Here is a 14018-nt window from a genome sequence, read left to right as displayed (position 1 = left end):
TCAGCACCAAACCATTTTGCATACCTAGGACATTGATCTGAGGATTAACCCAACAGTCTGCATAACTTGAGCCACAGAACTCAGCAGGTACTCTGCAGAGAGATAAACTGGGGGAGAGAAAAGCTGTGGAGGGCAGGGAGCTGTTTTTGTGGACAGAAGACAGAGAAGGGTGGTGGTGGGGGAATGTGGCATACCAGGGGAGTGCAGAAAATGCACTCCCCCAAAAGTAGCTGGAGGGAAAGAGTGAAAACACAAGGGACTGGACAAGAAATCTGTTCCCCAAAACCCCTGATGGGGAGAAAGTTGAGGGTTTCAATACCATTAGGATTCTATAAACAGTGGAGCACAGAGTCGGAAATTCCAGAGCTCAGTACCTGGTGGTGCTCTGGTGAGGAAAGAGGGCAAATCCCCAGGAGCAGGCAGCAGGGTCTGAGGGGTCCTTGTGCCATAAGGGACAATCAGCAGTTCCCCTGATTGGAGAGAATTTGGTAGAGGCCATACGGCTTACCCACAAGCAAAGATCCTAGAAGACCCCAGAGAGCAGCCACGTTTGATGGTATTGGGACAAAGATGCCAAGCGGTGAAACCTGGCACCATCTGTTATGATTTGCCATAGCCTCTGAACCTCTGCCACTGCCCAATTGCACAAATGTTTTCTAGGGCAAGCTGGCACCTGGCCACTGCTCAGCAAGACCCTCCCCCAGAGACTAGGTGTGGGTCCAAGCCACAGGGTTCTCTGAAGTGAGGGGCCTTGAAACACTGTCCATCTCAGATAAAACTATGGAGGGAGGTGCCACCTGGCAGGCTGATGGCTTGGACACAGGCTGGAAGTGGGGTGTGGATGGAAGTCTGAGAAAAAGTAGGGGTGCTTCATTGTGGGTCAGTGAGAGTGTAAAGTTCCTATGCCAGAGACTAGGAAGCTGGGTGAAGCCATTTCCACCCCTCCTGCATACACACATACACGTACATGCACGTGAGCACCACCCAGATCGACCCCAGTAAACTAAACAGCGCCACCTAGTGGAGAATGAAACCATTACACCAAGCCCTGCCCAGCAGAGCCCTCCAAGCACACCCCCTAGAAGACCAACACAAGTCTCTCTGCCTGCTTAGTGTACAGACCATATAGAGTGCTTCATAGTTTGAGTTCCAGGGGAAACTGGATATAACTTCATTCAGGTTTCATTCTGTTTGCTGGTTCATCTATTCATTTTTTATTTTGTTTTTCTTTTTACTTCTATCTTTGTTTAATTTGGGTTTTTTTTTTCTTTCTTTTTTTTTTTTTTGGACACAGAGGAAAACTTATTTTTATTTTCATTTAAAAATTTAAAATTTTTTTACTATGTTTTTCATTGTTTGTTAATTTTTTATTCTATTTCACTTTATTTCATTGTATTCTACTTTATTCTATTCTTTTTTAATTTTAAAATATTTTAGTATATTTTTTCTTTTTTCCTTTTCTTTCCATTATTTCCCTGTTTTCTCTATTCTATCAAGCTTCTTTCAACAAGCAGATGAAAACACACCTAGGATTTAGCTTCTTTTATTTGATTTTTTTGTGTTTTTTAATTTTTATTTTTTTATTAATTTTGTTATTCCTCCAAGATGACAAAACAAAGGAATTCACCACAAAAGAAAGAACAGTAAGAAATGACAGCCAGGATAGAATAATAAACACAGATAGAAGCAAGATTTCTGAACTAGAATTTAGAACCACAATAATAAGAAGCTAGCTGCAGTTGAAAAAGCATAGAATCCCTTTCTGCATAGATCAAAGAAGTAAAATATAGTCAGGAGAAGTTAAAAATGCTAATACGTAGGGGCGCCTGGGTGCCTCAGTTGGTTAAGCGTCCAACTTTGGCTCAGGTCATGATCTCGCAGTTTTCGAGTTCGAGCCCCGCATCAGGCTCTGTGCTGACAGCTCAGAGCCTGGAATCTGCTTCAGATTCTGTGTCTTCCTCTCCCTCTGCCCCTCCCCTGCTCATGCTCTGTCTCTCTCTGTCTCTCAATAATAAATTAACGTTAAAAAAAATTTTAAAAATGCTACAACCTAGATGCAGTCTCAAATGGATGCCACAGCAGCAAGGATGGACAAAGCAGAGCAGTGAATTAGCAATATAGAAGACAGAATATGGAGAATAATGAAGCAGAAAAAAGAGGGAAACTAAAGCAAAAGAACACAACACAAGACTTAGAGAACTCAGTGATTTATTAAGAAGGAATAACATCCAAATTACAGTAGTCCCCAAAGATGAAGATAGAGAAAAAGGGTCAGAAGGTTTATGTGAGCAAATTATAGCAGAAAACTTTCCTAATCTGGGAAAAGACACAGACATCAAAATCCAAGAAGCATAGGGAACTCACATTAGATTAAAAAAAAACTGACCATCACTACAACATATCATAGTCAAATTCATTAAATACACAGTTAGGACTGAATTATGAAAGCAGCAAGGGAAAAAAGTCCTTAACCTAAAAGGAAAGATAGATGAGGTTTGCGACAGACCTAGCCACAAAAACCTGGCAGTCCAGAAAGGAGTGCAGAATATAGTCAACGTGCTGAATTGGAAAACTAGGCAACCAAAAATTCTTTATCTAGCAAGGCTGTCATTCAAAATTGAAGGAGACATAGAGTTGCCCAAACAAAACCTAAAGGAGTTCATGACTACTAAACCAGCCCTGCAAGAATTTTAAGGGGAACTCTTTGAGTGGATAAAAGATGAAACAAAACAAAAAATACTAAAAGCAACAAAAACTAGAAAGGACAAGAGAAAATCACTAGAAACTCCAACTCTGTAGATGACACAATGGCACTAAATTCATATATTTCAGTACTCACTCTAAATGTCAATGAATTAAATGTACCAATCAAAAGAGATAAGGTATCAGAATGGATAAGAAAACAAGGACCATCTATATGCTGCTGACAAGAGACCAATTTTAGACCTAAAGACACCTACCGATTAAAAAAAAGTAAGGGAGTGGAGAGCTATCTATCATGCTAATGGTCACCAAAAGAAAGCTGGTGTAGCCATACTTATATCAGACAAACTAGATTTTAAAATAAAAACTGTAGTGAAGTGAAGAAGGGCATTATATCAAAATTAAAGGGTCTATCCACCAAAAAGAGCTAACAATTTTAAATATTTATGCCCCAACCTGGAAGAACCCAAACATGTATGTCAGTTAATTACAAACATAAAGAAACTCATTGATAATACCATAATAGCAGGAGACTTCAACACCCCACTTATAGCAATGGACAGATCATCTGAGTAGAAAATCAGCAAGCAAACAATGGTTTTGAATGACAAACTGGACCAGATGGACTTAAAAAATATATTCAGAACATTTCATCCTAAAGCAGCAGAATACACATTCTTCTCAAGTGCACATGGGGCATTCTCCAGAATAGATCACATACTGGGACACAAATCAGCCCTCAACATGTACACAAGATCAAGATCTTACATTGCATAGTTTCAGACCACAATGCTATGAAACTTGAAAGCAACCACAAGAAAAAGTTGGGAAAGACCATGAATATTTGGAGATTAAAGAACATCCTACTAAACAATGAATGGGTTAACCAAGAAATTAAAGAGAAATTAAAAAGTACATGGAAGCCAATGAAAATGAAAACATGACAGCCCAAAACCTCTGAGATGCAGCAAAGGTGCTCATAAGAGGAAAGTATATAGCAACCCAGGCCTTCCTAAATAAGGAGGAAATGTCTCACATATACAACCTAACCTTACACCCTAAGAGCTGGAAAAATAATAGCAAAGAAAGCCCACAACCAGCAGATGATGAGAAATAATAAAGATTAGAGCAGAAATCAATGATACCAAATTAAAAAAAAAAAAAAACAGTAGAACAGATCAGTGAAACCAGGAGTTGGTTCTTTGAAAGAATTAACATAATTGATAAACCACTAGCCAGATTGATCAAAAAGAAAAAGGAAAGGATCCAAATAAATAAAATCATGAATAAAAGAGGAGAGATCACAACCAACACTGCAGAAATACAATAATAAGAGAATGTTATGAGCAATTATATGCCAGTAAAACTGGCAATCTGGAAGAAATGGACAAATTCCTGGAAACATATACACTTCTAAAACTAAAAAAAGAAAAAACACAAAATTTGAACAGAAGAAATTGAATCCATAATCAAAAATCTCCCAAAAAACAAGAGTCCATGGCTAGATGGCTTTCCAGGAGAATTCTACCATTTAAAGAAGAGTTCACACCTATTCTTTTGAAACTATTCCAAAAATAGAAAGGGAAGGAAAACTTCCAAACTATTCTACAAGGCCAGCATTACCTTGATTCCAAAACCAGACAGAGACCCTACTGAAAAGAAAAACTACAGACCAATTTCCCTGATGAACATGGATGCAGAGATTCTCAACAAGATACACAACAACCAGATCCAACAATATATTAAAAGAATTATTCACCACAACCAAGTGAGTTTTGTACCTGGATGCAGGGCTGGTTCAATATCTGCAAATCAATCAATGTGACACATCACATTAATAAAAGAAAGGACAAGTACCACACGATCCTCTCAATAGATGCAGAAAAAGCATTTTACAAAATATAGCATCCTTTCTTGATAAAAACCCTCAAGAAGGTAGGGATAGAAGGATCATACCTCAAGATATAAAAGTCATATATGAAAGAACCACTGCTATTATCATCCTCAATGGGGAAAACCTTAAGCTTTCTCCTTAAGGTCAGGAACATGACAAGGATGTCCACTCTCACCGTTGTTAGTCAATATAGGGTTGGAAGTCCTAGCCTCAACTATCAGACAAATAAAATGTATGCAAATCAGCAAGGAGGAAGTCAAACTTTCACTTTTTGCAGATGACATGATATTCTATGTGGAAAACTCAAAAGACTCCCCCCCAAAAATGGCTAGAACTGATCCATGAATTCAGCAAAGACACAGGATATAAAATCAATGAACAGAAATTGGTTTCATTCCTATACACCAATATTGAAGCAACAGAAAAAGAAATCAAGAAACTGATCCCATTTACAATTGCATCAAAAACCATAAAATACTGAAGAACAAACCTAACCAAAGAGGTGAAAAATCTATATGCTGAAAACTATAGAGAGCTTATGAAAGAAATTGAAGAAGACACAAAAAAATGGAAAAACATTCCATGCTCATGAATTGGAAGAACAAATGTTAAAATGTCAATACTACACAAAGCAATCTACATATTCAATTCAATCCCCATGAAAATAACACCAGCATTCTTCACAGAGTTAGAAAAACAATGCTAAAATTTGTATGGAACCAGAAAAGACCCCAAATAGCTAAAGCAATCAAGAAAAAGAAAAACAAAGCTGGAGTTGTCACAATTCTGTACTTCAAGATGTATTACAAAGCTGTAATCATCAAGACAATATGGTACTGGCACAAAACCAGACAGATGGATCAATGGAACAGAATAAAGAACCCAGATATGGCCAACTAATCTGTGACAAAGCAGGAAAGAATATCAAATGGAAAAAAGACAGTCTCTTCAGCAAATTGTGTTGGGAAAATTGGACAGCAACATGCAGAAGAATGAACATAGACCACTTTCTTACACCATTCACAAAAATACTCAAAATGGATGAAAGACCTAAATGTAACACAGGAAGCTATCAAATTCTAAGAGGAGAAAACAGGCAGCAAGCTCTTTGACCTCAGCCACAGCAAGTTCTTACTTGACATGTCTCTGGAAGCAAGGAAAACAAAAGCAAAAATGAACTATTAGGACCTCATCAAGATAAAAAGCTTCTGCACAGCAAAGGAAACAACCAACAGAACTAAAAGGCAACCAAAAGAATGGGAGAATATATTTGCAAATGACATATCAGATAAAGGGTTAGTATCCAAAATCTAAAAGGAACGTATCAAACTTATCACCCCCCCCAAAATAATCCAGAGAATGGGAAAAAGACATGAATAGACACTTTTCCAAAGAAGACATTAAAATGGCTAACAGACACATGAAAAGATTCTCAACATCATCATCAGGGAAATACAAATCAAAACCACAATGAGATAGCACCTCACACCTGTCAGAATGGCTAAAATGAACAACTCAGGCAGCAACAGGTGTTGGCAAGGATATGGAGAAAGGACTTACACTGCTTACACTGCTGGTGGGAATGAAAATTGGTGCAGCTGCTCTGGAAAACAGTATGTAGGTTCCTCAGAAAAATTAAAAATAGAACTACAATATGACCTAACAATTGCACTGCTAGGTATTTATGCAAAGGATACAGGAATGCTGTTTTGAAGGGCGCATGCACCCCAATGTTTATAGCAGCTCTATGGACAATAGCCAAAGTATAGAAAGAACCCAAATGTTCATTGACTCATCAATGGATAAAGAAGATGTAGTACTTGTGTGTGTGTGTGTGTGTGTGTGTGTGTGTGTGTGTGTATACACACACATGTACATATAATGGAATATTACTTGGCATTCACAAAGAATGAAATCTTGCCATTTGTAACAATGTGAATGGAACTAGAGTGTATTATAAGTGAAATAAGTCAGTCAGAGAAAGACAAATATCACATGACTTCACTAATATGTGGAATTTAATACATAAAACAGATGAACATGAAGGAAAGGAAAAAAAAATATAAAAACAGTGAGGGAGGCAAATTATAAAAGACTCTTAAATACAGAAAACAAACAGGGTTGCTGGTGGGGTTTGGGGTAGGGGGATAGGCTAAATGGCAAGGGGCATTCAGGAGGACACTTGTTGGGATGAGCACTGGGTGTTATGTAAAGTGATGAATCAATAAATTCTGTTTTTGAAATCATCATTACACTATATGTTAACTAAGTTGGATTTAAATTTAAAAAGTAATAATAAATGTTCTGGAACCAAATAATGGTGATGGTTGCACAACTCTGTGAATATACTAAAACCACTGAACCGTATTCTTTGAAAAGGTGAATTTTATGGCATATGCATAATATCTCAATAAAAATTATACTCTGTGGAAAAAAAAAAAGAAAAAGGGAGTCAACACTACAATGATGCTATTTAAATCTGTGGAAGGAAAAGAATAGCTGAAAGAGTTAAACACATTTGCTTCTTGAGCATGAGAAATGTTGGGTTGCCTGGGCACTATTCTTTGGCCTAATAAGGTTGCAAAACTGTGCTAATATATAAAATATTTAAAAATTAAGCAACAAACTTCAAAAAACATTTGAAATATATTTTAAGCCCCTATAGATAAATGAGTACAAAATAGAAAAGTTTTTAAAAATTACTAATATGCATAAGAATATTGTTCAGCCTACTAATAATTTAAGAAATGAAAATGAGATTTTATTTTCATATGTAAAAAGCAAAGATTACCTAAAATTAAGATACTCAAAACTAGTCACAAAACAGTTAAATACTAAGAAGTTTAGCAATGTATATTATGAGTGTTAAGAAAGTTAATATCTTTTACTGTAATAATTCCATGTCTAAGGATATATCCTTTTAAAAAATAAAAAAAATTAAATTTATCATAAACATCGTTTGGTAAAATATATCAAATATCAAATGATAAGACAATTAAATAAATTGTAATCCTACAATTTTGTGAGGTCAAATTATATGTGAGAATTAAAACATTCATTTTTAAAGAATTCTAAGAGATGTAAGTAAATGTTCTCAATATAATGTTAGGAAATATCCTAAAATATTGGATTGTAGGATCTGGTGAATTGTAATTTTATATGTACTTTCTGTACTTTCTAAAAGTTTTCCAATGATTATGGTATTTTTAAGTTAGCTAAATCAAAAATAAAGATCCTTGCTTTTTTTTTAAAAAGTGTTCTTATCTAAAATAGCACCTGGCTAACTGCCCATGACTCACCCTCTCCCATTTTGCCACTATTGTATTTGCAAGAAATCCTAAAAGTCACTTGTGGAATCAACAAGAATCTGAGAGAAAATTCTCCAATCATATATTACTGGATGTAATAAATTAAGGAAACAATGAATTAAGGTAAGGAGCTCAAAGCAAAGAGAAATATTTATGAGAGCTGGTTCAACATAGATCTGAAATGTAGGAAAATGAGTAGGAGAGGAGAAAAAAATTGAGAATATCTCAGAAGCATAGGATGAGAGCGTAACGATTAGATTATCATATCCCCAGAACTTGTTAGTGGTTGATACTAAAAGTATGTGAGGCTAGCTGGGATTAGGCCTGATTTTCTCTTAAAGAGAATAATTGGTTCAAGTGCCAGTTCTAAATACTTAGATGGATAGAGTGAAGGCTCTGGGTTACTAGTTTTCATTCTTGAGTGCCCAACAGGAAAATAGTACTTCAAGAATCAGAAGAAAAATTATTTTTTAAGTGTTTAGTTAAATTCCAGTTAACATAGAGTTATAGTAATCTAAGAGATTATGTGGTTTTTCTTTCAGCAATCTAGATATAGTTGCAAGAAAAGGCAGCTGTTTCACTTAAATTTGAAGATTTGTTTGTAAGATAAATACAACCAAAGAAAAAGAAAACAAGAAAATTGGGAGTTCTGATGATAATTTCCTGAAGATATCAACCAGGGCATCTCAAATAAGTGATAACAGAAGGAACTAAAATATTAAGGAAAAAAAGCTGTTGGTAAATTGACAATGTAGAGGAACTAGCAATAAGAATAGGAAGCTGTGCCTAAAATTTGGTGATCAGAATTAAAGATTACAGAGGTAAATGTCTGAATTACCAGTTAACATCACCATGGGAATAAGAGGCATTCCCAATAAAATAAGCACCAAAATAGGAATATTTGCCATAGTTACCATTTTTTAATATTGTTCTGGATGTCCTAACAATGCACTGAATCATGAAGCAGAAACAAGAGCTACAACTATTGGGAAGGGGGAAATGAGGATATTTTTAATATAGTATTGTTGTATACCAAGAAAAAAAAAGGAAAAGAAAAAGACAATCTACCAAAACTACTTGAATTAAAAATAGAAATTAAAAGAAATAAATAAAAATAGAGTATCACAAAGAGAAGTATTGTGGTATCAATAGCTTTCTCCTATCAGCAGGAAGGAGTTAGGAAATTTAATAAAGCAATGTTAAAATTACAAAAAAAAATAAATTATCCATGAATAATCTCAATGAGAAATGCTTCAGATTTATAAGACTTAAACTTTACAGAGTGATCCAAGTATTTGTTACAATACCTCTTCTTTAAAAAAGACCCAGAATACATGTAATTGTAAACTAAATCAAACCATTCCTGACAAGGATGTGGAATAAGCAAATGCTAAGTTAAGTGCATAAGCATTGATACAGCTCTAAAATAAGTAAGCTAAAAATTTCCTTTAATTTATTTAGTTGTTTTTATCATATTCTTCAAGACAATTATGTTTATATGTCCTAAAACTATCAGTAACACTCCTATTTAAGGTGTTCATATTTTGAGTTGTTTATCCAAAGAATTCATCTTTTTAAGCATAACTATTACTTGTAATTATCTTCTTACAGTTCCTTTGGAAGGGCTAAGAAGTCAAAACCAGTTTGAAGAGATGAGATCAAGCTACATTAGAGAGCTCATCAAGGCAATTGGTCTGAGGCAAAAAGGAGTTGTCTCTAGCTCACAGCGTTTCTACCAACTTACAAAACTTCTTGATAACTTGCATGATGTAAGTATTTTGTCTTCTAGGAAATAAATGATTGTTTTCTGAATTTCTGTAATATTTTAAATATTAAATCTACATTTTACTTTATATGGTTTCTTCAAGGTCATATTTGTACTTATATCTTAAAACAGTATTTACATCACACTGCTCAGAATTTATATTGTGCTTTTTTTTCATTTTCACTATAGATCATCCAAATATCCTTTTACTAGTATTTGTATAATTTGAGAGTAATTTAATGATTTATAGGAATTATACACCTTCCTGAGCATATTCTAAAATAAATTTGCCTTATGTTAGAAAATTTAAATATACAAGACAAGCAAAGGTATAGGTGTGGAAAATAAGACTCATATCATTTTGGATGGAATTATAAGTTAATAACAGTGCTAGTGGACAATTTCACAATCTACTCATCAGGTCAAATTTGAAACCTTATTCCTGAATATGGACAGATAGCTAAGGATTGTTAGCTGTATGGGTAAAGCCTCTGTAATGAAAGGCAGAAAGCAAATAAACAGAGAGAAAGTAATGAAGGAAAAGGCACCAGAGCAGAGAACACAAAAGATATTCAAAAAGAATTAAGATATTTAGAAATGTATGATATTGCATCCATGAAACAAGAATAAAAAATAGTTGAAAAGGAACATTTAGCAAGAAAATACTTTTGGATAATTTAATATAGAAGAGCAGAAATTTAAATTTTAATAGAAGGGCTGACATATACATCAGGAAAACTCAAAAGAAATAACAAAAAAGATAAAGATGAAAAATTAGAAGAGATAGAAAATTTAGGGGATTAATTGCAGGGAGTTCATTCTTAATTAAAAGGAATTTATAAAAGAATAGATAAAATCAAGCAGAGAAAATTTTATAAAAAATCATAGAATAAAAGTTGCTAGACCTTAATTTTCTGACTGTAAAGCCCCAGTGTACAAAGCACAGCACAATTGAACAAAGGCACATTAATGTAGAATTTTAGAATACCAGAAATAAAGAGAATATCCTAAAATATACCAATGAGAAAAGAAACAAATCACATAAAAATTATCAGGATTCAGAATGATGTTGTACTTCTCAATGCAATATTAGAACCCAGAAAACAATGCCTTCGGAATTTTGAAGGAAAGGAAAATATTCAAAGAATTTTATACCCAGGCCAGCCATCAAACAAATATGATGGCATCATAAAGGTATTTTCAGACATGCAAGGTCTCAGAGAACTTATCTCAAATATAACCTTTCTCAAGGACATCTACATGATGTTTTAACAACAAACACTGGGGTAAGCCAGTGAAGTAGAAAATCAAATACAGGAGAGATGCAAAGGGATATTTTAGCATAGCAATCATTAGCCTAGCTTGAAGCAGTAATGCACAGGGTTTCGGAATACTAGTGTTGGGGAAAAAAAGATGGAACTGAGGGATTACCAGTAGGTGTGAACATACTGAGGTGAGTTTTTACAAATTGTGTCAGAGAATTTGACTGTGGCTTTGTGATAAATATACAGGAAACAAAGCAAAACAGAAACACAAGGTTATTAACTCTAGCAAAATAAAAATAAGTCATATAATAAAGGAAATTTAATCCAGCAGGAAACAATAAAAATATTTATAATATAATTGCTAGATATTGATTTGGTCAAAAACTGAGATACAACTATACAGAGAATGAGGAGAAAAGAAAGTGTGCATAGTTGGGAGGGGTGTCTCATATAAGGGAGCTAAGTCTCATTTTCCATAATAGAAAATCAATAACATCACATTTTAAAAACAAAATTTGTTAGAAATACAGAGATAAGTATTTAGAGACATGGGCTAAAGAAGTTAAAAGTGGTTGCATCTTGGGAACTAGAATAAGGATGGGAAGAATTCTATAAGGAAACTGCTGGATTTTGTTGTTGCTGCTGGGTTCTATCTGACTTTTAAAATTACTTACATTAATTACTTTGCCAAAAGTTAAATTAGATTAAAATAAATTATGCTGGGTTCCTTGTATTGATAGAGGCAGAGTCAATATATTGTTATGTGAAAAATCCAGTCCATTAACAAATAGACTTTATTAAATAATTGCATTTTTGGAAATATATATGCATTGTGTATATTGTATATATACCTGGGTATGTTTGTATACATGTATAAAGAGAAAAAAGAATTTGAAAGACACCAAAATGTTCATATCACTTATCCTGTGGGATTATGAATGACTTTCATTTCTTTAAATCTTTCTGTACTATCAGAATGTTTCACTGTATGTAATATTTTCATATTACTGTAGAGAGTGAAGGGAGTTATTTTATCAAGAAAACATCTTGATAGGTATTTATATTGTTAGAAAAATAAGTTGCCATGTTTGATTAATATATGAATGTATTATTTTTCTTATACATGTTTTTTATCCATTTGTGAAACCAACCAATATGAATGTATTATTTTTTACATGTTTTTTATCCATTTGTGAAACCAACAGCTTGTCAAGCAGCTTCATCTGTACTGCTTGAATACATTTATCCAGTCCCGAGCACTGAGTGTTGAATTTCCAGAAATGATGTCTGAAGTGATTGCTGCACAGTTACCCAAGATCTTGGCAGGGATGGTGAAACCTCTGCTCTTTCATAAAAAGTGAATGCCATTTTTATCTTTAAAAATTAAATTTTGTGGTATGTCTATTTTTCTTTTAGTCTGGATTGTGAGGTCTTGATTTTTACAATGTTCTTCTCAAAGCCTTACATTTATAACGTATCATATTGTGTAAATTTCAGAGAGAATTGTGAACTTTTAATTGTTTTTCTTTATAAAGCATAACTAGAATTTTTAAAGTGTTTTGTGTAGCCATATATTCTTTAAGTGTTTACAAGATTGAAAAAGTACTAAAAGTGATTGCTAACATAAACTTAATCATATTCATAGTATTTCATACCATTTAGATGAAGATTTTTAACTTTTGCATCTAACAAATCTTCTACTTTAAAGGAAAAAAATCTTACACATAAAAATAAAAATTTATTGTATATGTTCCTTCTAGGTAGCTCCATTTGTCTCCTTGATCATATTTACAAAAATGAGCCTTTAAATAATGGTATGCAAAATTTTGCCTACGTGAACATATATATACATTTTTGTGAGGAGGAAATTTATAACCTTTATCAGGTTTTCTAAAGGGTTTTTAGTGCAAAAAATATAGAGAAAAAGAGTTTAAAATCCCTGAAGTAGATTGAGGGTTTGATATTAGGAAAAACAGCTCATATATATAGACTCTGACTGTTTCCCAGATTGGAAACACAGACTCTAAGGAAGTTATTAAGGAAAGCCATATAATTATGACAACAGTATTAGCGGTTTTGTAGTTTTTTACTAACCTTTTTTGGGACTTGTCCTTTAATGAGGCTTGTGAATCAAAATAGGAAGTCTGAAGAGTCTGTGGCCTAATGCTACTCCTTACCATCTGGAGCAGGTAGAAAGTCACTTAACCTTACTGATTTTCAATTTCCTCACCCTTACCACTGGTATAATATATTTCCTGCAAAATGTTCCTTTTGGTCAAAGCTTCTTATTCACTTCTTAATCAAAAAAGAAAAGAAGGGGAGGGAGGAAAGGAAGAGGAAAAAAATAAATATTCTCTTTCTTCATTCAGAAAGTCATAATGATAAATCACAGATTGAAAATTTTTGAGTGCCTCTGATCCAATTCTAAGATAGGTATTTCAAGAAATACTAGATACTGGATTAAAATAATACAACCAATTATAATAACTAGAAAACACAGAATTCACACTGTTATATGAACTTAAAAAATATTGCATTAGAATATGGACAAGAGTATTTTTATGAGATGAGTCACTGGAGAGCCATTTATTTTTTAAAGATCTATGTATATATCTGTATATGTAAATACATATAAATATATAAAAAATAACAGGAAGAACTAAGTTCATACCACTGATAAAATTCAATAAAAATAATCATTGTTTTATTTTCTGTTTCTTTTATCTCTATTATATATATATATGTGTGTGTGTGTGTATGTGTGTGTGTGTGTGTGTGTGTGTATTTTAACAGCTCAGAGTAACTAGTAGGCCAAATTATTTTTCTGAAATTTTAAAAATTGGACATTATCTTACAAATAAGATGTATCACCATATGCAAATTAATGGTTGTTAATAAGAAAAAGTAACTTTGAAAACAATATAGAAAACATTTACTGACTTCTCTGATTTCTTAATACATTTTGGGCTACCCATTCTCTTTAACTGATAAATTTTTGCAGTTTACCAAGGGACAATAACATCTCTTAATGAATACTAATGTGATCCCCCAAACGAGGTAAAGTGGTTTCATCTGAAAAAAAA

At 33.5% G+C, this 14018-nt stretch overlaps 1 protein-coding gene across 2 annotated transcripts in view; it reads left to right on the top strand.

Moving 5' to 3' along the window:
• PGR (progesterone receptor) overlaps positions 1-13642 on the top strand; it is a 112804-nt gene extending 99162 nt beyond the window's left edge. For both annotated transcript variants that reach the window (XM_040489704.1, XM_040489703.1), the window contains 2 exons: positions 9517-9674; positions 12141-13642. In XM_040489704.1, coding sequence (XP_040345638.1) covers positions 9517-9674; positions 12141-12296 — 314 coding nt within the window. In that variant the 3' untranslated portion in view covers positions 12297-13642. The remainder of the gene's footprint in view (positions 1-9516; positions 9675-12140) is intronic.
• The last annotated feature ends 376 nt before the right edge of the window (positions 13643-14018 follow it).

Source organism: Herpailurus yagouaroundi, unplaced genomic scaffold (assembly GCF_014898765.1).
Source record: "Herpailurus yagouaroundi ecotype Mexico unplaced genomic scaffold, PumYag 180, whole genome shotgun sequence".
In the NCBI taxonomy this organism is placed as follows: domain Eukaryota; kingdom Metazoa; phylum Chordata; class Mammalia; order Carnivora; family Felidae; genus Herpailurus; species Herpailurus yagouaroundi.
The sequence above is the reverse complement of the archived record's forward strand: the minus strand, read 5'-3'. Positions and strand labels throughout refer to the sequence as shown.